Source organism: Protopterus annectens, chromosome 3.part0 (assembly GCF_019279795.1).
Source record: "Protopterus annectens isolate FY-2018-M chromosome 3.part0, PAN1.0, whole genome shotgun sequence".
NCBI lineage: Eukaryota > Metazoa > Chordata > Ceratodontiformes > Protopteridae > Protopterus > Protopterus annectens.
The window spans coordinates 1754806450-1754832475 of record NC_056731.1 but is presented as its reverse complement, the minus strand read 5'-3'; the positions used below and the strand labels follow the sequence as shown (position 1 = coordinate 1754832475).

The following is a 26026-nucleotide window of genomic DNA, read 5'->3' as shown; positions in this document are numbered from 1 at the left end:
CAATAACATTCCAATGGCTAGAATGCCAATATGTGGCACTTTAAAACAAAAACAGTAACAGGACCCAACACAACTTACACATTTTTCCAAGTTAAGAACAGTAGCCAGTCAGCACAGGTGCAGCACACAGAAAAATGGCCAGCTTTGTGAGATAGTGTTCAGAAGCAGAGCTATGAACAGCTAAATAGGACAGGAGCATCCTCTCCATCTGATTAGTCAACAGGAGATGGAGAGAGCAAACAGCCTACGCGTCAGGGCATGACAAGAGACAGAGGAGGACAGAGCTTCTGCGTGTTCAGAGAAGCAGTCATCAATACAAGAACGTGACAGAACAAAAAAGAATCTGAAAAGCCCTATGCAGCCTATGACCTGGGTTCAAATAGAGGTGTGGGCTGATAATCAAGCCATCCGTGGGAGAGAAATGAACAATTAACACCTGCAAGCCCACTGCAGGATGGGGGAGGTAGTGGCATGGGTCCGCAAGTGGGACAAGTTGCCTCACATGTTAAAGGTTAGGGAACAAGCACCCGTCACTAGGGTCCATCACTAGAACACTATAGTGTGCCCACCTCAGACCTCAGCCAAGTAGTGAGTACACCTGATACTTGAAATAGCACATAGGATGAAGCACTCATGTGCCAAAACTACTTTTCAACATGCATTTCAGCCAGCATGAGTGGGAAGATAGGGATGCATACAGAAAATTCTTCAGTGTTGTGCTGAGGATGATACTGCAGAAGGAATTCTAACCTGAACTTCCCAGTGACATGATCTTTTAGACTGTAGATGAAAGTCACAGCACCAGTACAAGGACAAAAACTTATTCCACAAATATAAACAAGTAAATATACACGTACATAAACAGACAAATAAATATACAACATACTTGGAAAATTAGGGCATTTTGTCCACTCAGATTGCCATGATGGAGTATTTTTATACTTTCTAGTAATCCATTTCAGATAATCTAAAATCCTTCTAGTCAAAACTGAAACTACATATTGCGGCCAAAACACCTAAAAATTAAATTTCCATATAATACTACTGACAACATTGAAAACAAGCTTTCTGAATGCTGTGTTAATGTTACACTCGTAGCCATAACCACCATGGCAGCCAATACTTAACTGCCTACTGTAATAACAATCCATGCCTACATTTCTCAAAGAACCCTAAACTCTCCAAGTCTATAGTATGAATGTTGTATGATCACACCTTACTATACAAACTACAACCCTAAGTTGCAAAACATAACATTTCAGCAAAACTGGTGAAACCGGGAGCAAATGAACTGACCTGCCAGGTAAATATTCACTTTAACAAGATCTTTGTCAAACTTTACCAAAACAATGTATGAATGTCAGTTTCAAATATGGAGTAGAGTGCAGCCTCTTTGGCTTCAGACCAACAGCATTACCTCTCCACAACAAAAGTTTCAGAAAACATGACACCTGCTGCAGCTTGAAAGGCCCCAAAAGTTCCTCACCAAAAGGATAAAGGGTCTCAAAAATATGTCTTATGCTGCCCGACTGAAAGAACTCCAGCTCTATTCAGTCTCATACCGCTTGCTCAGAGGTGACCTGTGCCTGACATATAAGGCCATGTCAAACCCAGATTTGATGAATATGCGTCACCTCAAAAAATCTAGATCCCTCAGAACCACAAGGGCGGGAGACTTAAACCTTGACACGGTTATAAATAGAACGTGCTGGAGGGACAGATTCATCACCCAGAGACTCCCTATGCTGTGGAACAAAATCCCGGTACATGTGAGGCAGAGCACCTCTCTGGCCTTGTTCAAGAGGAATCTTGACCAATGGATGGGAGATTGCAGATATACCCCAGGGATTACTTCAGTGTCACTGCTTGACAGAGGCACAGCAAAATGATAGGCATAGTTTTTATTCAAACTAAAGGGGTGGCGAAAGCCACATAACTATGGGCTAGGCTTATAAATGCCCTTGGGCAGATAGCCTAGTATGAACCTATGAACCTATGAACAATCTTGAATTATTTACTTCATAATATTCGCCATCCAGACCAACCCAGACTTCGAACCATGAAGTAGGCACTGCACTATTCTCTCTAATATTTCACATCAGGAAAGCCTTAACTGATGAAAGAACTGCTGTGTAAAATCTTACCATAACCACAGATGTCCTTCTATTCACTTGCTGCAGTATTCTTAACCGGAGGGATCTCCGGCCTCAAGGTGACCCTATTTTGGTCAGTATACAAAAGTCGTATATTACTGTAGGGGTATGTGGGACATTGCACATAAGCTGCTATCGACATAGGCCATAAAAGCGACGTACATATGGACCATCTCAGGAACTTTTCTGCCGCTAGTTAGAATGCCATTCTGACCATTGGTCTGATCATTTCAACGTTTGCGAATTCAGCCTTATGCCAAATAAATGCCCCGTTGTGGAATTTTTTCTCTTACTACTGTTTTGGTTATGTCATCCAAGAAGGGCAAGTGCCAGTGTGAAAGATAAATTCTATATATGGACAACCATTCTCAGTGTCTTTTGTTTAGGACCTAATCACAACCACAAGTTCTGTAGCATTTGCCAGTCCTTCATTCCAAAGACTCTTAGAAGCAGGCTTTCCTCTCTTGCTATATATTTAGAGAACTAATGGCTTAAGCTACTAGTTAAAGAGTGTGGAAAGTACCTCAGTGTCCGATGCCAAGCCGGTAAAGCACAAGGCCAAGAAACCTTGGCCTGCGGCTTCCACTGCACCTCCAATATCCGTTTCTCCAAAGGTGATTATCAACCCAGAGACTCGTCCAACTTCAGGCTCAGATTCACAGGCCGAGCCCAATTCTGAAGCTGCCATGACTTCGGTTATGACATCTGTGGAGGTCAAACAGACATCTGACCAGGATGTTGTGGGGGAACCTAGGTTCGAAACAACAGAGGGTCCTGGGGGGTACCTTGCACCCAAGCAAGAGAAGAGTTACAGTCTGATACACTTGAATGTAGGCCTTCTTCTGGTCCTCCGCTGCATAGGATCATTTCGTCTGCAAAGAAAAAACAAAAGACTAAGCATTTGTACCCTACCAAAAAGGCCCTTTCAAACTGGCAGGCCTTTTCTCAAAGTTTATTTCTGGCCTTCATAGCACTCAGACTGTCTTCCTCTCAGTCTGCTCCTACAGCGGTTTCCCAACCTTCTCAAAAAAGAACTGGGGACAATGACTCACCTGATGATTCCGCCTCTGATGACGAGGAATCTCTGGATTATTCCACACACATCCCTTCTCCCCAGGAATATGTTTCCCCTGAAGAGGAGACAGTAGGTGCTGACTCTCCTGTGGAGGGCATATCCTTTGTAAAACTCTCCTGAAAATGGGAGAAAATGTTAAATGGGATACTTCCCAAATTGCTGACGTCCAAAAAAGATCAACTACTACAAGTTAATGTCCCTGGCCCCTCTGCAGTTCCTCCTGTGCATCCTGGATTTCTGGATGCTTTCCACAATGCTTCACAAACTCCAGACTCCCAGGCACCAGCCTCCAAGATGGCAGGCCACTTTCACAAGGTCTCTGAGGATTATAAATTCCTCCTTAGGTGTCCTGCTGCAGACCCAAGCAGTTATTTCTGTAGCTAGACAAACCTTCTAGGGCGCTTCCTTTCTCTAATCTTCTTCCATCAGACAAAGAGAGTAGAAACTTGGAGAGACTAAGTAAAAAGGCCTATACGTCAGCCACTTTGGCTTTCAGGGCCATTAATTAACAGACACATATAACAAAGTACTCCTTAGAGCTTTTGTCTCAGGCCTCTAGTGCCATTGCAGCTATAATGCTGAGGAGGCTTGTGCCATAGCAGCAGCTGCTGCTGAGGAGACTTGTGCCATAGCAGCTGCTACTGGCTCACTTCTTAGAAGATTTTCCTGGCTCAGGCTGCAGCCCTTCTAGGATGACTTCAAATCTAAGTTATCGGATGCACCACTAGAAAATTAAGCCTTATTTGGTAAAGCTGCAGTCTCCTTACTGAAGTCCCTACAAGAAAAAAAACAAGGAACTCAAGGAGCTGAAACACATTTTGGTTTCTCCTGTCCCCAGGTTTCACAGAATTTTCGTCCATAGCCACACTCAATACCCATGCAGTAAGTCTTCTAGAGGAGGCAAGAGACAACGGAAGCCTAAGAGTTCTCAGCCATCCTCACAACAAAGGCAGTCATTTTCTGACAAGGCAGGGGAGTCTGCGACTACCCTGCAGATGCCCCCCTTTCCCATATTTCCCTTTGTGTGTTAGCCTATTTCTTGATTTTTTTTCAAAGGTTTCTGATGTAATTAATCATTCTCTCCTTAATCAACAGCAGCTCAGTACAGAAGACTCTGACAAGCCCCAAAAATGCTATAAAAGTAGCATATGTGGCACAGTTTCAAACTGTCGGATGAAAAAGACTTATGTCTTCATCAAAGCTGTTATGTGGTGTGCCTCAAAGGTTAGTCCTTGGCCACTTCCTCTCTTATGCATGAGGTAAAAAGTATGATTCATTGATTCAGGTGCACTTAATAGTACAATATGAAGGTGATGTAACCATCTTGGTCAGAAGCAAAGATCTACCAGCAATTCAGAATCAGGGACTTCTTTACTTGAAATTCAGGCTTAGCTCAAGGCAACCAACCTTTCATACACTGGATGGACTGTAAGGGGAGGATGGGAGTGTGTGGTTGACGTCTGCTCACACATCCCAGGAGGAGGAAGACAGCCTAGGCTCACTGCAGTAATATAGCATTACAAGTTTGGTGAGCTCAATGCTGCATAAGTGCTATGCCGATTACTTGGTGGGTAGTGCATGTGTAGAAGCACACAAGCACTTCCCAAAGGCAGCAACTGTGGATTTCACAAGGCTGTTTTGGGGGTGGTGAGAGTTACGGCACATTCCCCAGTAGCAGTATGATGGTGCACTAGTGTCCTAGATCTCCGCACCAGTACCAGACATAAGATGGGTTGAACCCAGGGATGCTAAAGATGGGTCCAGTAGATCTGGTGAATGTGGACAGTAGCTGATGGCCAGCTAGGGGAAGAAAAACACTGACAACCAACTTTTATAGATTCATAGATATGCCAAGGCCTTTAAGTTTTACAACCAATTTATGCCTTGCCAGTACCTTCCCTCAGGCTGTACTTCCCTTCTTTAGGAGGGCCATGACAGTCCGAGAGTACATTTGTGAAAACCCATCCAGTTATCTAGGTTTGACTCCCAACAAAGCAAAAGAAAAACATGCTCAATGCCAGCCTTCATATGTCAAGCAATACCATTAATTTAGTCCAATGTGTCAATTGTTACTAAAAATGTAGCAAACATTGAGTCACTGGTATTACAACTTGCACCAAATTACAATTTTCAAACAGAATACTAGAAGTATGATCAGGACCTTATATACAGCCAAAAAATATACTGAGCAGCACTCTCATCGCATTCTTGAGTTTCCAGACTCTGCAACCAAGCCTGATATATGCCCATACATTCATTACAAACAAGGTCAAAGCAAATCTGTTAAGAAAAAAAAAAATAAATAAAAAAAAAAAAAAAAAAAAAATGATTTTACGTATAAAAGGAGTACAAAATTACTACAGCATAGAGGTTTAAATAGCCATGCGAAGGATAGAGGCAATTCATGATAAAAACAGTAAATATCTTGAATAATTCCGTATGTACATCTTGTGTAATTTTTTTATACTACACTACCACCATATGATTAATAAGTTTTACCGCTATTTTTACTGTTTTGAGAGTGGTATCAGCTATTGACTTGGGAGCCAGGTTTTATATAAGGTTACCAATCCAGGTGAAAATATTGGACATATCATAAATGTCTGCCACTATGTGGATTTAGCTGGACATGTTTTTTGCCTTGTTTGTTATAGTTATCCTGAAATTTACTTTAAATACAGCATTAAAAAAGGAGTACAATATTTATGACATATATGCCATACAGATAACATTAGTGCACTTCAACCACATTAAATAGAGTGAAATTATACCAGTTGACAATGGTACATAAGCTGCTATACACCACTAACTTTCCATCACTTGTTTAAAAAAAAAAAAAAAAAACTACATTCCCAAAAAGTTGTGGTTTGAAAACATTAACCTAGTAAACCTCATCTGTAAAGCCGAACTCTTTTAGATTTCAGATCTTAACATCAAGAATTCTTTTCCATCCACAAGTAAAAATTGACCACAAATAAATTTCAGAGTCCTAATCAACTGTCTGATGGACATCTGTAATAAACTCTCTAACAAAAGGAAAAACATTGCTGTCCAAGACCAAGGAGGAGTAGGTGTCCAATTGGAAGCAATGTCTCCTTAGCCTGAGCAAGCAAATAAGAGCACTAGTGAAATCCTCCAAAGCAAACTTCAAGTCCAAATTGGCCACATCTACTAGACACAATCATAAAGCCAGCTTCACATACGTCTGCAACCTCAAAGGAAGCACCCCGATCTGTTCAGAACTGGTGGTCAAGGTCACCACATACACAAATGTTACAGATATAGCAAACTTGCTGGCTGACAGATTCAGCGAAAACTTCACCCCTCTGTCCGCCTCATCAGTAAATCAGGACATCTCCAGTACATGCCCCCTTCCCCTTATGTCTACAGAACAGATCATCACTGCTCTCTAAAAGGGAAAAGATACAGCCCCCATGGGACCTGATAACATACCAGGCTGCATCCTACATGAACTCAGGCACTAACTTGCAGCACCATTAGGCACTGTCATCCCTTTACACAAAGGTAGAGCATCCACTGATCCATGAAATTATACATCCATCAGCCTAACTAGCTTGATCTGCAAGGCCATGGAATGGATTATCATGGACCTCATTAACAAGGACATTGGCAACCTCCACCCGATCTCGCACAGTTTGATTTCATCAGGGGGAGGTCATGTCTACTAAATTTGGTTGACTTCTTTGAGACAGTCACCAAAGCCATGGATGAGAAGACGACAGTGCACACTGCCTACCTTGACCTGGCCAAAGCCTTTGACACTATTCCCCACTCAGGCATAATAGATAAACCCTCTCAACTTGGCATCAATCCATATGTTACCACATGGGTAAGCAAACTGGCTCACTGACAGAATCCACCTAGTCAAAATGGGGGAAGCCACCGCAAGCAGTAGACCCGTAACAAGTGAAGTACCCCACGATTTGGTCTTGGGGCCTCTGTTATTTGGGATATACTTTTCTGAGGTGCAGGCCAAGACTAGTGGGCTATGGCTGACCATGTCTGCAGATGACTGCAAGCTGAGTGCTGTCATCAATTCTCCTAGTGATGTGGACATCCTCCAAGAGGGTCTCACTCAAACAAATGACTGGTGCCAGAAACATGGCCTCAAGCTGAATACCAAAAAATGCATCATCATCCCCTTTGGGGAGAGTGAAGTCCCCACAAATTATCACATTAATAACAATGTCCTAAGCATGCAATCAGTTTTGAGGGATTTGGGCACCCAGGCTGATAGCAACCTGACTTTTGACCACCATGTTGCTTCCGTTGTATGGAAAGCCTTCTACATGGCCCACCTCATAAGTAAGGGTATCTCGTCCAGGGACAAGGAGGTCATAAGATCCCTGTATTCTTCCCTTATAAGGCCCATTACTGAGTACAACATCCCTTTTGGCATGTATCTTGCAAAGCACATGTAGCAGATGGAGAGACCACAGAGTTTTCTCACCAGGAGAATCTAGGGCTTCAAACATCTACCATACACAGATAGGCTAAAAGCTCTATCCCTCTATTCAGTTTCATACAGACTCCTCAGTGGGGACCTCTGTCTGGCATAGAAGGTGATCACGGACCCCATCTTGATGGGACTGCTGCATATCCACAAGTCAAGCTCCACTTGAGTAACTCGCACCCATGGCCTCAACCTGGTCTGTGACATCAACAGGACTTGTTGGCAGGACAGATTTGTGGCCCAGAGACTCCCCCATCTATGGAACAGACTCCCTCTCCACATCAAGCAGAGTACCTCTTTTTCAGCACAACCTGGAAAACTGGATGGGAAACAGGAAATATACCCCTGGGATTCCACCCGTGTCCCTGCTGGACAGGGGCACCGGGTGCTTACTTGTCTAAACATGTGCTAAACATTTGGCTAGGCTTATAACGGCCTCAGGGCCAATAGCCTAGTAACCTCCTATGATCCTATGAACTCTCATCAAGTCAAAGTACACTCATAGGTTCACAGGAGATTACTAGGCTAACAGCTCAACAGCCCTTACAAACCTAGCCATTATTACCCAAATTTACCCAGACATTCGATACCTAATGGCTAGAGGATGGCTTAGGTTTGTGCCTTTGGGTATTTTAAAAATAACCCAGGTCCATAAGGGGTACAGGTGCCACCCCAGGAATGAATTTATGATTCCCCATCCATTAATTCAAATTGCTTTTGAAGAAGGTCGGGAAAGACCTCTGCTTCACATGAACAGATAAGCCTGTTCTAGAGAAGGGCAGTCTCTGTGAAATATATCTGCCCCCCCCCCATCATGTTTTGTTCATGTCACAGGACAGGTATAAATCCATGGATTGGGTAATCCTTGTGCTGTTTGTTCCGCAAATGTTCAGGAATAGATTGGAGAATGCCTTGTATGTTAGCCATAGATCACTTCTTAACAGTTAGAAGGAGAGAGGGGAAAAGGGGTAGGGCTTTTAGGTGATCCACATAAGACATGCTGTTTACACCCTGAATTTTTTTTTAAGTAACCTCTGAGACCACCCCAGCTGTTGCAAGTGCCTGGTCAGGTGCATGCCAAAAGGTGCACTGCACTCGATTATTGGTCTTATTAAGGCTGAGTACAGTGACACTATAACCTCCTTGGATCTGGATGCCATGCCCTTACTTATAAGCCAAGCCACATAGGAGGACTTCCTCACCACTGTGGAACAAATGGTGGTCAAACTTTAGGTTACTGTCTTGTGCACCTATATCTCTCACCACTGGGTCCACTCTTAGGGATGTGCTATTAATGTTGCAATTTGCAGGGGCATTCAACTTCCCAAAGGGTATAATGATACTTTTTTTGCATTCAGTTTTAGACCATTGCAATCGTACCAATTATTTGTCTGAGTCAGACCTTTCTGAAGGATATCTACATATTTAAGGGATTCAGTGATTAAACACAACTTGCAGTCATCAGCAAACTTTGCCAGCCAAAGGCAAGCTACATTAATCTTGACTTCAGAGACGTATATTCTGAATAGCAGAGATCCTAGCACTGAGCGCTGTGGTACTCCACTAGTAACAGGTTCCTTTGCTAGATCTGGAGTCCCCCACTCTTCTATCCATGAGCCAATTAGCTATCCATCTGGTGACACAAGAATGTATGCCCAATTTTGTGAGTTTATCTACAATGCCTGAGTGGGAAACTGTGTAAAATGCCTTAGCCAGGTCAAGGGAGGCAGCATGCACGGTTTTACATGGCCTTGGTGGTTTTCTCAAAGAAGTCCATCAGACTGAGCAGATATGACCTGCCCAAACATTCATGTGTAGTTAACTAACACCTTAAGTATGACATATGCCTGTTCCTATTACATTGGCGTATACATTTATATGAAGAGGAATGAATGGTTGAATACTCACGTTATTTACTAAACTAGCACTTAATACTACCAACAGTTTTCTGCCATCTCTCCTACTTTTCCACTCTCAAACTCATTAGAAATGGTTATTCTAACTATGTCTTACTATAATCAACCTTTCTTCATCTCAGAATTCCCACATTGGTTTCTCTCAGTTTTGCAGACCATTATTGCTAACACAATGTAGTGACATGGATTCTTACCCTTTGCCCCCCTGATCTATGCAACAGTCTCCTCACTCGTAATCATGCACATTGAAAACTTATCATAACTGTCATAGTTACCTTATGTTATTGTACTTGTTTGCACCTTTACATTTAATGTAATCATGTAGTTTCTCATATTTGCATAAATATTGGTATAGCTAAGAATTCTTGTATTGAATGTGGAGCTTTTCTTCCCAGGCCTCCACTGAACATTTGAAAATGTGCATTATCCCAGACTAACTTTCCTGGTCAACAAAGATTACTAAATAAATAAATAATGCAAACTGCAGCTTATATATCTAGTAGAATAACAAGCATAACATCACTGCATTCCAAGTTTCCTTCCATATGTGAAGCACTGCTGTATAAACTCAAGTAACTAAGAGAGCCCCAGCCCCAAACCCACCCCCCACCGAGATCTCCTTAAAAATGGATGTATATCCAGTTGGACTATCTGGGTTAAGAGAACAAACAAACAAGCCTTAACAGACATTACCCTTCCAAAACAGTTTATTAAATATGACAGACTGGAGTACTTACTCGCCATCTACTGCAGGGCGTTTGCATACACAGTGAAATTTGCCTCCAAAATCAATGTATAGATCATCGCCTATAATGTGAAAGATTCTGCCAATAGCGATTTTGTCTTTGGCAGGTCCCAACTGCATTAAGGGTGAATGCCGTAGCAATGATGCAAATGACTCTGCATCCTTTGAGGACTTCTGGAAAGAAAAAAAAAAAAAAAGAAAAACAGGTCTATGGTTTATCACAGCTGTACCTGTAAGTTGTAGTGTATACATAGAAAGAGCTTTTACTTTAAAAAGCATAGTTATATTTTGCAACACAAAAAGAAAGATGTACCTAACTTCATGTCCTGAGCTCTCTCATAATTATTCCTAATTAAATGTAAGTAAGCATATCCACATGTACATGAAAGAAAAATCACTGCACTAATCCTGTTTCCTCAAGGAAATAGCCAGTTGAATTCATAATATCCAAAACATGCATGAGAAAAATAAAGCTTATTTTGAAGCACAGAACAATGCAAAACTATTCCTAGAACTTTGAGAAACCATGTAAAACAAGCGTTTCTGATAAGATAATCTACTCATAGCAAGACTGTGGAAGTGACTAATTCTGCACTCTTATAATCACAGCCAGTAAACAGTAATGAATGAGACAAGAACATGCCAAAAACTGTACATATAAAAATTTACTCTATTTCAGTCAAAAACCTGCTGCAATTATCAGAAAATGGTAGCCCTGATCATTTATTCACAATTCAAAGAGCTTTGCTAACTACTGTAGGATTCGGCCTGTTCTGTCTCACAACAATACTCTGTGTACTATGCTGTGTTATAAATGGTGTTTATGTATTAATATTTCTGGGGAGGGGGATCTAATTCCTCTGGCATGGTCAAGCTTGCTTAAATACTATTATACAACTCTTGCATTTTAATGTACTGGAGATTGTGCAGAAGACACAAATGATGGAAACTGGATGACTTCTGAATCAATATTCAGACTCCTGCAACCACTGAGATAAAGGTCCATGCACAGAGTCACTAGGGCATCTAAAATGTGATACACCTTGACTGTTTTCCATACCAGTCACTGTAAAAAGGATAAAAAAACAAACATCTGATTTGCAAATAATATAACACAAATATGAGAGTTAAGAGCATCTATGGACAGCTGAGATAAATAGTGCAAGTTATTATGCCAGAAAGTGGTAAGGAGTGAGAGTTTAGCATTATGAAAAGTTCCATAACAGGCAAATAAAACATTATAATAATGGCTTTCTCTTCAGTCCTGTGAGAGCTTTACTGCCCGACAACCTTTTCAGCAGTGTCCATCAAAGCAGCTGGGGACCCAGGGTTGAGCAGTGGCTTGGATCACAGACAGTCTGCTGCGAAGAGAGGAAAAAATGCAAAATTGCCTGTCTACTATTATTAGAAGGATCGGGAAAGAAATCTGTGAAGTTGCAGCAACTCCTAGAGAAAGTCACTTCCAGTGCTGCTCTAAGAATAGGACAAAAACAGGATTTGTTAATGCATGTGGAACATGTGCAATGAGTATATGTTCTAGTTATTGCATGGTTACACTCATAGTCCTAAGGATGGATGGGAACAAGGGCAGATCATAAACAAATAGATGTTCCCTGCAGTAAGATGGTACTGTATTTCACCACCTTGAACTCTAGCTTCTTAAAGGGGAAAAAGGATTACATTCACGCAAGTAGCAGAAGCAGTTACCTTTAGCATACTGGAATGTAAAAATAAATATACACACTAAAAAATGAGTGCAGATTTTCAACTAGTGTCTTCACCGTAATGTAGAGATCCTACTTAGGAAAGGAAGTCTGCAAAAAAGCTGCATCGAACTTTGTCGAGCCATTGAGTGACGGAGAGGATGCAACTTCCTTGTGACCTTGTAGTAGACTAAGTGGGCAAGTGAAGATGGAATGAAAAAGGTATTTTCACTGTTGACTTCCCATGATGGGTCATTTCTGTAGTGACATGGATCGTTACCCCCTGCTCCAATAATTAAGACTGCTATCATACAACTGCTTCAGCCCACTGCCATGGCTGCCTTTCTAACACAGACTCACTTGTTGAATCTGAGTTGCTTGCAGCTTAGCTGGGTATCTTGACTGTCTCAGGGGGCTAGCTGTGGGCTTACATTTTAAGAGAGGGAGGGAGAAAAGCATGACCATCTTGGAGAAGAAGCATAAATCAAAGCACTTTAACTGCATGGGCAGTACCTTTAAAGGCAATGGAAGATTAAAAAAATAGTCTGGCCAACAGAAATGATACTGCAGTCTGGATTTATCATCTAACACACACCTTCAGATTTTAGGTTGTGAGACATCATTAATGTTTTTATTTTTAGTAAACACAAAAGTTGTCTCTTAGTAAGTAGAAAAAATGTCCATTGCCTGAAATTCTTTAAAATAGCCAGTTTGCAACATTTACACTTAACATATCAGTGATAGAAGTGGATGCCTCACCACTGATCTGCCATGCAATCTTCCATGCAGATAATACAGGGGTTCAGGACTCTGCAATTCAAGTTCCTCAAGGTGGCATGATTTGCCATGGCTACAAACTTCACTGTGTTAAGCTTCAAATAATTAACAAGAATCCATGAATGATTGAACTTCAGATAATCTGAAAATGTGCTCGAGTAACATCTCTTCCAGATGGAAGAACAGGTATAAAAATGGGCATTGTTTGTTACAGTGGTATCATAAAACAGTAAGGTATGTACTCACCATAACGTTAGATGTATGTAGTCCATCTCGCCTCACATTCTTCACCTGTGGGTTCGGAGCCGAATATCGGCTCCGACTCGGCCTATTTACTAGCTCGAAAGTCTTTGATTGGCTGGGCTAAGATGGTATCCCACAATACACTGCTCCACATCCCCAGATCTAGTTTGCTGCCAACAGAAGTACAGGATGCCTCACCCAAACACACACATCCTCAACAAAGAGGTCCAACAAATTAACCAAAGGGACTCAGCAATACAAGAAGGACATGGTGATCCTCCAAATCCTCCAGGCCTGTGGGGATGGTGGGGGGGGGGGGGGTAATGAAGAATGTGAGGCGAGATGGACTACATACATCTAACGTTATGATGAGTACATAACTTACTGATGTAATGTAGTCCTAACTCACCTACATTCTTCACCTGTGGGACAGCGTCCCTAGCACCTCCTTCCTGGGTGGCTCAATGGAAAATACTCCTGAGCACTGTGGAGCCAAAAGATGATCTGTCCCTGGACACCATATCCAATTTGTAATGGGAGACAAACGTGTGAGGAGAAGCTCACGTCGCAGCTGCACATATTTCATCCATCGATAGCCTAGCCTGAAAGGCTGTGGAATATCATCCATCGATAGCCTAGCCTGAAAGGCTGTGGAAGTGGAAACCGCTCTTGTAGAATGTGCTCTGACTGGAAAGGGTAGACTCTTTCCCCCTGCCTGATAAATGAATGAGACGCAACCAGCTATCCACCTAGAGATGGTGACCTTGGAAACCAAACACCCCAAGCGATTCTCTAAAAACGAAACTAAGAGCTGGTCTGACTTTCTCCAATCTTTTGTCCTATGTAGATAAAAGCGTAGTTGTCTATGAACATCCAACAGATGAAACAGGTACTCTGCCTTGTTGGAAAAATTGGGGAAGAAGACTGGCAGTTCAATGGACTGATTATTATTAGATAAGGAAGCCACCTTGGGAAGAAAGGATGGGTTTGGTCTCAGAGAGACTCTATCTTTATGGAATATCAAATATGGGGGCTTGACGGATAGGGCCTGGATTTCGGAGACTCGTCTAGCTGAGGTGATAGCTATCAAAAAGGCAGACTTCCAAGTTAGAAATTTTAAGTCGCAGGAGGCCGCAGGTTCGAAGGGTGGGGGAGTGAGAGCCTGCAGAACGAAATTGAGGTCCCAGGGCATAACAGGTTGAGATACAGGAGGACGAAACTGAAGAGTGCCTTAAAAGAATGCTTTACACAGCCTGTGTGCCATTAAGCTAGGTTCGCAAGCTACATGAAAATTTGAAATAGCCGCCAGCTGAACTTTGATGGTGGCTGAGGCAGACCCTTGATAGAACAAAGCCGATAGAAATTCCAAAACTGAATTGATGGGGGCTGTGTAGGGGTCACTGCCTTTGGACTGGGCCCAAATCGAGAACCTTTTCCACTTACTAGAGTAGATCTTCCTAGTGGACAGTTTATGGGAGGACGAAAGAATATGGACCACGTCTGGAGAAAAATCATGACATCTGACTACGGATGGAAGTGGAGTAGCCAGGCAGTCAGCCGAAGTGTCCTCAGTGAGGGGTGGAACTGTCCCGACATATGTGTCAGGAAGTCCGGACGAGGGTCCAGAGTCCAAGGAGTATCCACAATGTAAGGTTGAAGGAAAGGGAACGACACTTGACGAGGCCAGTGTGGCGCGATCAGAATCAGCCTGCTTCCCAAGGATAGTGCTTTCTGAATTACCCTTGAGATAAGGGGAAACGGAGGGAAAGCATAAAGTAGGCCCGAGGGCCAGTTGTGCGCAAGAGCGTCCCTTGGAGACTCCCCCGGTGGGGGGGGATCAGCAAGAAGTAGCTGCTGCATTTCGCATTGAGGGGACTGGCAAACAGATCGCAGCAAGGCTGACCCCATCTGCTGAATATGTTTTCCGCCACCCGAACCACTCGTAGGGCACTTAGCTTGTCTGCAATCACACTGGTTTTCCCTGGGATGTGCGTTGCCACCAAGGCCAGTTGGGAAGCTATTGCCCAATTCCACACTCTCATGGCCTCTCTGCAGAGAGGGTAAGATCAGGTTCCTCCTTGTTTGTTGAGATACCACATGTTGTCTGAGTGTATTGCAATAGTCCCTAGAGGGAGGACATCCTGAAGTGCCTGCAAAGCAAAAAGCAGTGCCCTCATCTCTAGGACATTTATGTGCAAGTATATCTCATGCTCCTGCCACATGCCTTGGACCATCCTGCCGAGATAATGCCCCCCCACCCTATCTGGGAGGCGTCCGTGGTCACTGTGGCTACCGGGTTGGGTGGTACAAACGGTTTTCCTACATTTAAGTTGTTGGTGCATAGCCACCAACTGAGGTCCTGCTTGCATCTGCCTGTGATTAAGATTGGATGGGATAGTGGTAGTCTTTGAAAGGACCACTGGGCGAATAGCAGCCATTGCAGAATTCTCATATGTAACCTCGCTAACAGGACCATCATGATAGTAGACGCCATTGTCCCCAGTAATTGAAGAACTAGCCTTGGCTTCACGCGTCTCAGAGGCATCATCGTACGAACCTGTTGTTGTAACCCCATGATCCTCTCCAGTGGTAGGAATGCCCTCAATCGAATAGTGTTCAACTCTGCTCCTATAAATGAGACACGCTGTGAGGGTAGCAAGGCAGATTTTTTCCAGTTTATTGTAATGCCTAACTGGTGACATAGATTGATGGTAGTATCTCTGTTTTGACAAAGTAGATGCTTGGTGGGGGTGGAGAGGAGCCAGTCGTCCAGGTACGGAAACACCTGGAATCCTTGACATCTCAAGTGAGCCGTCACCACTGCCATGCACTTAGTGAACACCCTGGGGTCTGTGGTGAGACCAAAGGGCAGGGCTCGAAACTGGAAATGCCTGGCTCCCAGCCAGAAGCGTAGCTGACATCTGGATGCTCTGTCCATTTTGATGTGGTAGTAAGCATCCTTCAGGTCGATGGAGCACATCCATACTTTTCCCAACAATGGGAGAATCGATTGTAGCGTGACCATCCGGAATCTGGACTTGCGTACATAATGATTGAGTTGGCTGAGATCCAAAATGGGTCTCGGGTCCCCCGTTCTTTTCGGCACCAAAAAGAATCTAGAGTAAGTCCCTAATCCGGTCTGGTCTGGAGGGACTTGTTGGATGACCCCTTTTTCCAGCAGCTGAGGAACCTCTGATGCTGCTTGATCCCTTTGACTGGGTGGAACGTCTGGGATCCTTTTGATGGGAGGGGGTGCTGAGTATAATGGGATGGTGTAACCTCCAGTGATTATCCCCAATACCCATCGGTCCTGGGTGATGTTGACCCAGGCTTCCGGATACTGGGAAATCTGACCCCCGAGAAGCACAGTCGGGCACACCCTCAGGAATGAGGGTATGGGGAACCACGAAAGGAATCACGGTCCCCAGAATTGCGGGGGCCGCCTCTGCCTCTGGAGCGATGACTCCCTGAATACGAACCCCCTCCCCTGCCTCTGGAGTGGGTCTGACCTTGTGCGGCAGGAAAAGACCTTTGTGATTTCTTGAACCACATCTTTTCCCCTCGCTGAGCCTTGGGGTAAAGTCTCGACAGGAGGGAAAAATGGACCCCTACGGCAGACGAGGTCTTTCCCTCTTGCTCGCTCCTGGTGAGGGTGTCTTTCACTTTGGTCCCAGACAAGGAGGAACCATCAAAAGGGGCATCAGTGAAGGAAGACTTAAAGGCCTCCGTAAAGTGACACAGGCGTAGCCAGGCTTACCTCCTGAGGGCCATCCGTGAGCTAGCCGCCCTACTCGCTCCCTCGGCTGCATACGAAATAAGTTGCATGGACAAGTTAGCGATGGAGTTGAGGGTAGAGAGTTGAGCGTTGACAGTCTGGGCCACCTCCTCAGGTACGTTACCCGCTAGAGTATCTCCTAACTCCTTAAGGAGATCTCTCTGGAGCCGCGTGAAATGAGACAAATAATTCAGCGACCGCAAGGCAAAGGTAGCTGAAGACAGGGTACGCTTCCCGTACCAGTCCATAGTCCTAGACTCCTTGTTAGGAGGATGGACCGAAGAGGAAGACTCAGCAACGTCCTTCTGGGTGACTGCCGCCACCACCATAGCATCTACCGGGACTCCCTTTGTCAAAAATTCTTTTCCTTGGGGAGCGGACAAAAATTTGTTGTGGCATCGAGGAACAGGCTCCACCGAGTCAGGACTCTCCCAAACCCTTCGACAAATAAGGTCAAGGAGCTCGTCGAAGGGTGGAGACACCCAGGAGGCGGAGGGCTGAGCGCCAAAAGCTTTAAGGAATACTGACTCCTCCTCAGAGGGGGTTTTGGAGGGCCAGTCTCCTCTTTGTTTCAGGATCTCCAGTATATCGGAGAACGAAACATCCTCAGAGGAAGACTTGGGGGACCCTCCAATTCCTTAAAGTCAATATCGGAAGTGAGGTACTCATCCTGGGAGTCTATGTGCTTCCTCTTGCACATTTTCTTTCTGGGGGGTTCCTCAGGCATGGGCTCTGAGGGCCCCTCAGAAAGAAGGGGACCGCTTGTGGGGGTACCCATAGGCCCTGGCACTTTGCTATCCAAAGATAGGTGGGCATCAGAAGCTCTCGCCGGTGTTGTGGGGGAAAGTAGAACCGACCCGAGAGAAGTAGCTGACCTAGCCAGCACGCTCCGCATAGCCTCGAAGGCGGGACCTCCCGAATCGGAGGACCGACCTCCCTCCAAGGCCATGACCGGGACTGGTGTCCCCGCAGCCGAGGCACCGAGAGGGAGGCTCAGAACCAAAGGGTGTTCCGAGGCATCCCCCTCGGGCCCAACCGAGGAGACCCGAGTCTCGAACCCTGTGGACAGAGCCGACGCAGACCCTGATAAGCCCCGCTGGGGGATCGGAACTGATGCAGGAACGTCTCTCGGAGCGGAGCTTATCAGCTCTGACAAGGATGCGCTCGGAGGAGGAATAGCAGAAATAACCTTAGGAGCCGGCTCCGGAGCCGACTGGGTAGGAGCCGAGAAAAGTTTGGCCAACACCGGCAACTGTAGGAGCCTCTGCACCACCCTATCTACATCCAAATTGGAAAGCCTAGAGGACTAGGAGGAGATGGATCGAGACCTAGACCTCCTATCTGGAGAACACTGCCTCAAACTTGGCGACTGGCTCCGAATTGGTTCCAGTACGATCGGAGCGGAAGCCGACTCACTAGACACAGCTACCTCCTGTGGCCCAGATAACGGTGGAGCCGAGGAAGCAGACTCAATAATCGTGATTTTGGAAGGTGGCTCCGAAGCAACAGATGGAGCTGGAGACCTTTTCTTGGATTTCGAGGATTTAGACTTCGACTGGGAGCTAGGAGCAGAACCTATATCCTCCTCAAAAGATGGTTTAAGCAGTCCCTTTAGGATTAATTTGTTTTTCCTCTCTTGCAGCACCCGAGGACTAAAGGCGTGGCAGAAACTGCACTACTCCTGAAGGTGGATGGCTCCAAGACAGTAAACACAGACAGAGTGTCTATCTGTGATGGACATCTTATAAGAACACTTCATACACTTTTTAAAGCCTGAGGGCTTATGCTCTTTCTGCTCCTTAGACATTCTAAGGCCACAACCGTAGCAGCCGCTACTGACAAAGGGCGGGAAACTGCTCACACAGAAACTGCAAGTCCACACAAGCACAACAAATAAAGCAGGCCACGGGGAGAACCTCTAACTAAAACGGTTCTTCTCTTAACAAATCGACAACACACCAAATGACAGTCAGACAAACACCACAACGGAGGTCTAGGTCCTCTAACTTGAAACGGGCCTAGCCCGAGAGAAGTTAGGGATACCACAACACAGAAAAAACACTCAACTCACCAGACACTAACGCAGTAACAATAGCTAACAAAAAGCTCTATTAGGCTAATAACAATCAGCAAAATTTTCACAGGAAAAAAGGTTTTATCAATACTTAGCTACAGCCAAGTCGAGACCACATCCGAGCTCTACAAGCGGCAAACAAGATCTGGGGATGTGGAGCAGTGTATTGTGGAATACCACCTTAGCCCAGCCAATCAAAGACTTTCGAGCTAGTAAACAGGCCGAGTCAGAGCCGATATTCGGCTCCGAACCCACAGGTGAAGAATGTAGGAGAGATAAGACTACATGACATCCGTTTTTCGAATAAAACCTTGCAGCACTGTGCATACACACTGACTACAGCAATATCCCCAATATGGAGCCCTCTGGAACACTGGAAAGTAGAGAATAAATGCAGACATAATCCTCAATGTCCTTCTGGAGGAGTAACAGACAAACTCATGGAGGACAGGACAACATGTTTAACCATGCTAAATGCTGAGGAGACATCAGTAGAGAAATGTTATTTTACCATCTCAACACTCTGGACTTCTACCTCTGCTATCAGGCACACAGAGAGCCATCCAACTTAACTGCCTGTACAATGTACATACCACACACATCACAATCTACAGACAGTATCATTACCATGAAAGGAGCCTTTCTTCTTCACCACAAGTTCCTGCAAATTGCAGTACATGCTAGGCTCTGTGCCTTCCTGTTAAATGTCTTCTTGTGGTCATGTTTACTCAGAAGGCCATTTGATTGTTGAGGACATACATACACAGTTGAGTTTTTAGCCGAATTCTGAACCTAGTCCTGATAGAAAAAAGATGGTCTCAGCCCATTCACACAGGTCAAAACCAAGACAGTTGGGCAAGGCTCAAAACCTGCAGGGACCCAAAACTTTCTCAATACTTGATAATTAGGGAGCAGAAACCTCATGCACTGTGAAAGTACACAATCATGGGGAACTCTGACATCACCATCTGACCTTATCATGTGCAATACTTACCTCAGGGATGCAAGACTAGATGAAAAACAAAATCAAGATGCCAGCTCATATTCTTCAGATGAGAAGGCTGTCTGAATAGTTAGCCTATATATATATATATATATATATATATATATATATATATATATATATTAGATATATCTGACCTATCTTTTCTGCTTTTGAAGAGTTGTGTGAAATTGAATTAAGGGGCTTGTTTAATGGCAAAAATGAATATAAATATTACAATTTAAATAAAGAAGAGATTGAAGCTCTTGAAAAACTAAATTAAGCAAGCTGACAAGAGTAGCGCTATTGTGTTGTTTGACAGAACACACTATGTGAGTTTGATGGAACAATTTTTGAATGATGAAAATACTTTTAAAGTAATGGATTTTAGTGAGATAAAAAAGTGCATTTCTAGTATAAACATGTTTATCTATGATCTACAAATACAAGGTGACATATCTCTAGAAGAATTCATGTACTTCACTATTAAATGCCCAATGTTGCCTGCTATATATGGGCCACCAAAAATACATAAATCTATGACAGACTCCCCCCAATGAGACTAATAGTCTCAGGAAGGGGTTGGATCACGGAGCCCTTATCAATATATATGCAAGAATTTTTGAGTAAGTATATGGATGGATGTAAAAGTCTAATAAAAGACTCCAGTGATTTTTTGATACAACTGTTTAATTGGACTAATAATAATAAAAATGAGAGATTTATTATGGCAACATTGGACATTAACTCGTTATTTATGGTTATACCGAATTATTATGGGTTAGAAAGTATTTGTGATTTCTTGAATAGCAATACGAATGTGATGGCAAGGAAAATAGCCACAGTTTGTGAAATAATAGATGTTATTCTTACAAAAAAAAAAAAAACATTTTTATTTTTAATGATAGACCTTATTTACAGACTTATGGGGTGGCCATGGGTACTCCCATGGCCAATGTTTATGCAAACCTTGTACTAAATCAATGGGAGACTAAATATGTTTACAAAGGAAATTAATTTTATGATCCTAACTTATTATTTTACAAAAGATTTGTAGAAATTGTTTCCTTTTATGGAAAAGTACTACAGAAAGTTTAATGGATTTTATTGAATATTTGGAAGGAACAACAGAATTTTTACGTTTTAAAATGAATGCATCAGATACTAATATTGTATTTTTAGATATTTATTTATGGTGAATGGAGAATTATAAACATCTGTACACAGGAAATCAGTTCATGTTAACAGGTATACACATAGATATAGTATGCATGCCCCCCATACGTTTAAAGGTATGGTGAAAAGCCAGTTCTGTAGTGTTAATAGGTTAAACACTGATGTGGACAAATGTTTAGAACAAATGGAAGATATTAAACAAGAAATTTCTGATAGGGGCTATGATTTGGAGAGTATAAATGTTATAACAGAGAGTGTCTTAAAAGAGAGATCGGATACGACAGCTCCACTCTTTAGTGAAAAAAGGCAGACAATGAATAATACTAATGCTGGAAATCGAAAACTGAGATATGTTACAACTTACAACACTAGATCTAAATGGATAGAGAGTATAATATGAAAGAATTGGAATATTTTGTTATCAATGCCTAAGCTTAGAAACATTATAACTGAAAGGCCGTATTTTGCATATAGAAATGAAAGAAGCCTTAAACAGAAATTATGTTATAAAGATTTTAAGCCTAATGACAATAATGTTGCTGTTAGAACTACTAAGAAAGGCACAACTCCATGTTACAACTAGAGCTGTTGTGAAGATGCGACATCAAATACTGAATTTATCCATCCAGTTACTAGATTTCCTTATAAGTTTGATTGTTATGCTAACTGCAATACAACTTGCATAGTTTATTTAGCCACTTGCACTAAATGCCCCTCGTTTTATGTTGGTAAAAGTGGTAGAAAATTAAAAGACCGTATTATAGAGCATAAATCAGAAATTAGAAGGAATGTATCTACTAACGCACTGGCGAAACATATAAATAACAATGCTAGTGATCACAACTTTAAATTTAGGGTAATAAAGACCATACAGCAAAGTATGAGAGGGGGTGATATTAACAACATGCTGGAAAACAGAGTATTCCTCGATAATAAAACTACAAGCAGATCTTTATCCAGGGATTAATAGTGCAGTAAGTTTGAAGCCCATTTTAATCAAGAAGCAGCATAAGCTGCATTAACTGAGTGTGTATTATTTGTTAATTGGAATGTTTTTTATTGGTTGGCTGTGTCATATGATTGTTTTTTACTATTTAACTGAAATGGTCTTATTATTGCACTGAGGAAGGGCAAACCCAAAAGCTTTGAAAATAAATCTGGTGATTTTACACAACTGTGTTCTTTTTGTATACTTTGGATTTTGGACTTTGGTTACTGAACACAGTGTACCACTGTGATTCTCTGTGTTAGCTGAATAGTTAGACAAGCCAGGCAATAATCTGTCAACCACCTGGAAGATTATGATAGGGTGACTAAATGCAGAAGACCTCCATTGATAGAAACTCTGCCTTTTTATGACAGATCGCTGCTTCATAAATGGTATAACGCCCACTGAAGCCTAAAAAGTCAATATCTACATGGCCAGTTCGCCAAAATTCACACTTGAGCCTTCATCATGCTCTCCTAAGTTCACAAAGACTGTCCGCAAACCAAGGCTTAGTAGGACTAGGTGAACAGGGTATATGACTTAGGGTCAGTAAATCAAGTACAGATCTCACAGCCCTTTTATAGTCTATGAAAAGCCCATGAAGAATGCTGGTAACGGAGTCCAAAAGTAACCACCAGAATAAAGGAATATACTTATCAACTTTTTACATCACTGAAATTCCTGCATTTCGTGAGTTCAAGATCAGAATCTGAAAATGACTGTAGAGCAACTGAAATGACTTAGGAGGTAGTCAAACCAAGAAACAAGCTCGCCCATCAACTCAGTGATCTTTATACCAAGTTGGAAAGCCAAGTCTGAGGTATATCCTAAATAATGGGATGCAACTACCTGAGCAAAGCCAAATCCCTTCACACTACAAAAGGAATTCACATGCAAGCAATAAGGAAATTTCATCAACCCACATGCTGAATTCATTGAAAACCAACCAGTTTGGGGATCCCAAAATAGAGTCAAAGAGGAAGGCTGCAGACTTCTGGAAGAATCTTCTCATACAATGGAAAGGACAGTACACACAAGGAGGAACCCACATCTTACTCTTGTACCCTGAATATATGCAGGAGAGTCATTCACTGAGGTAATCGAAACATATCACCACCACACAGCGCCATCCTGTAACTACTCAGGTGCTAAATCAATAAGAACCAAGAAAGCACAACAGCCACCAGGTATAAGCCAAAACCAGAATCTGCCCAGATCCTTGTGAAAAATGTAGATGGAACATTTTAAACCAAGTTAGAGATAATCCCACACTTATTTTAGACAGACTTTAGACAAATTTAGTAGTACAATATTGCACACTAAGAGGAACCAGCAGAGATCGGGTCTTCAAAACCTGTCTGAAACACTTATCCAGAGCCCAAAGTACTTTGCACAGCTCCAAAATAAGAAATAAAGGTGTCAGATTCACCTCAATGTGACATCTGGTAGCCAAAATAGAAATAAGACCACCTGAGAATGGGGTCAACAGCAGTTTGCCTCTGAACTGTGTCATATATCACTTCAAAATATAATACCACTGACAATTGTGAAAAATGTCAGTATGAAGTTTAGAAGAACAGAAAGGGAAGAGTGTTTGCTTGGATGGCATCACTACAGTAATAAATGCTGTCCAAAGCCACATGAAAATTGAGAAACAGAAACGCTGATCCAAACACATTTCCATCTGTAAGATAAGATATGGCTCTCTAATCTAATTCCCAGATTTGTAGGTGCAAGCCCTAGAATCACTTCCCCTCAAACTTGTATATCAACTCCAAGATCATCATACCTCAAGGAATATTCAAAGAAAAAGTAGTAAGTCAACGTTTTTAGTAATTCAGTCTTGCAATTCTGGTACTCAAACAGGTCTCAGAATATCAGTTACCCACAATACGCAGAAAACTGATAAGATGTGGTAACATTCAGCTAATAAAATTAAGCATTCAGTAACTAAGTGATATTGAGATACTTAGTAACATTCACAAAAAAAAAACTATAATGGAAGAAATATTAAACCAAATGTCATCCAAGGGAGATTAAACAGAGGAAACGTATGCTGCCATAAAGCAAAATAAGAACACTTACATTCTGGACTAGGTCTAGTTTATTATGTACTTATGTGGCATTGCTCTGGCCCTTATAATAAAAATTTACTTTAACTCTGTAAAATCTGACAAACTTCTACTCAACACTTATAACTTTAGATCTGTATTAATGTGTTTCTGTGATTGAGAGTATGCTCCTGTATGATGACAGAAATTGGCCCTCTTGGATCACTGCTGTACCTGAATCAGCAATTAAAAGCAAACATTCAAACATTAAAGACGCTATTTCTGAAATGACCTTTCAGAGCTTTCTCAGCCTAAATCAAGACAATGTCAGAAGGGTAATAACCCTAAATGCATTCTTGTAAGGCATTTGGTGGGTGGGGGGACACATGCAGCCAATCACAAAATTACTGCATACTTCATGTAATTTGGAAGGAACACAATGGTCAAACAGAATGAAAATTATTGTTGCATTTGCTAATATAATGCATGAAAAATGCCTAGTGAAATTAAAAAAATGTAAACCAGGGCCAGGGACAAAAACAATAGACAAAAAGCAGGCAGTAACACTGATTGAGAATCCTTGGACAGCGTCATTATCTAATGAAACAGCATCTAAGAAACAATACTATTAAAATAAAAACCATATCAGAACACAGTAGCAAATTACCAGTTACAGTAAAAAGCCCATGTGGATTGCAGGGACGAAGTTGCAGCTTTGCTCTGGTGGACTTGAGTTTGATTTGTGGTTCATGCACTGGAACAGCAACCATAGAGGAGGGAGTATTCTGGCAGGTGATGGTTCATCCAACATGAGGGGGAGGGGCTGTAGCTGGTCTGTGAAGAAAACCATGACAGCTATGTTTCTCTAGACTATGCACAGCACCAGAAAGCCAGGGATGTCTGGCATGTAAACATGTACGTGTACTACTGCAAAAACACTCCTACAGAAAGTAACAGCCAAGGCAAGACAGCATAGGCAAGCATTAGGAAAATAATCCTTGACCAGTCATGGATGATAGCATGACTGAATGCTCAACTCTTGCTTCCAGTAGGAACATATGGGCTTCCGGACTCTCACCCTTGGAAGATGGGCAGGGGGATGAAGGAATTAATAGTTTTCAGAAAGCATCTGAGCTGGAGATTAGACAGCTGAAGTGTAGCTGGAGACAAAAAAATGATGCCAGCATGCTGACAATATCAAGCAGCTGGTAATAAAGACAGGCAAACCACAAACTGTAAATCCAAATAAACAGGGAAGAAACCACGATACAGCACGAATAACCAACACTTATAATAAAGTCGAATTAAGCACTTTTCGTTTATTGCAGTGAAAAAAACTTCTTCAGATAAAAACTACAGCCCATAAACAGAGTTTAAATACAACTGTTGAAAATTATTCAATTAGTCAATTATCCAATTAAGTGCTTAAAGTGAAATCACTCATTTCAAGCAGTACAGATTTAGAAGCACATATACCTGTGTACTACAAAAACTAAAACTAAAAAATAATAATAATAATAACATTGCACCGCTACACTAACAAAATATAAATAATAAAAACTTATATACTGAAACATGTATAAATATAAAAATAACCTAATAATAGGAAATCACTTAACATTAAACCAAGTACATAAAGGCTTCACTGCAATAAACGAAAAGCGCTTAATTCGACTTTATTATAAGTGTTGGTTATTCGTGCTGTATCGTGGTTTCTTCCCTGTTTTTTTGAATATCAAGCAGCTGCCAAGAAGTGTGGCACATCAGCAGATAACCAGAGGAGCAAGGTGTTGTGAATATACAAAAGCCTTATGGAAAGTAATACAATCAATCAAAAACTCTGACATAACTGCATCCCCAGAAAAAGGCCAATGTTCACCCTCTGTTCAGCCAC

General features: G+C 42.3%; 1 protein-coding gene across 1 annotated transcript in view; it reads right to left on the bottom strand.

The window, feature by feature from the left end:
- The window catches only part of MRPS28 (mitochondrial ribosomal protein S28), a 1287728-nt gene that overhangs the window by 872316 nt on the left and 389386 nt on the right, over positions 1 to 26026 (bottom strand). Inside the window, exon 2 of the mRNA XM_044065785.1 lies at positions 10356 to 10537. Within this exon, the coding sequence (XP_043921720.1) occupies positions 10356 to 10537 (182 nt within the window). The remainder of the gene's footprint in view (positions 1 to 10355; positions 10538 to 26026) is intronic.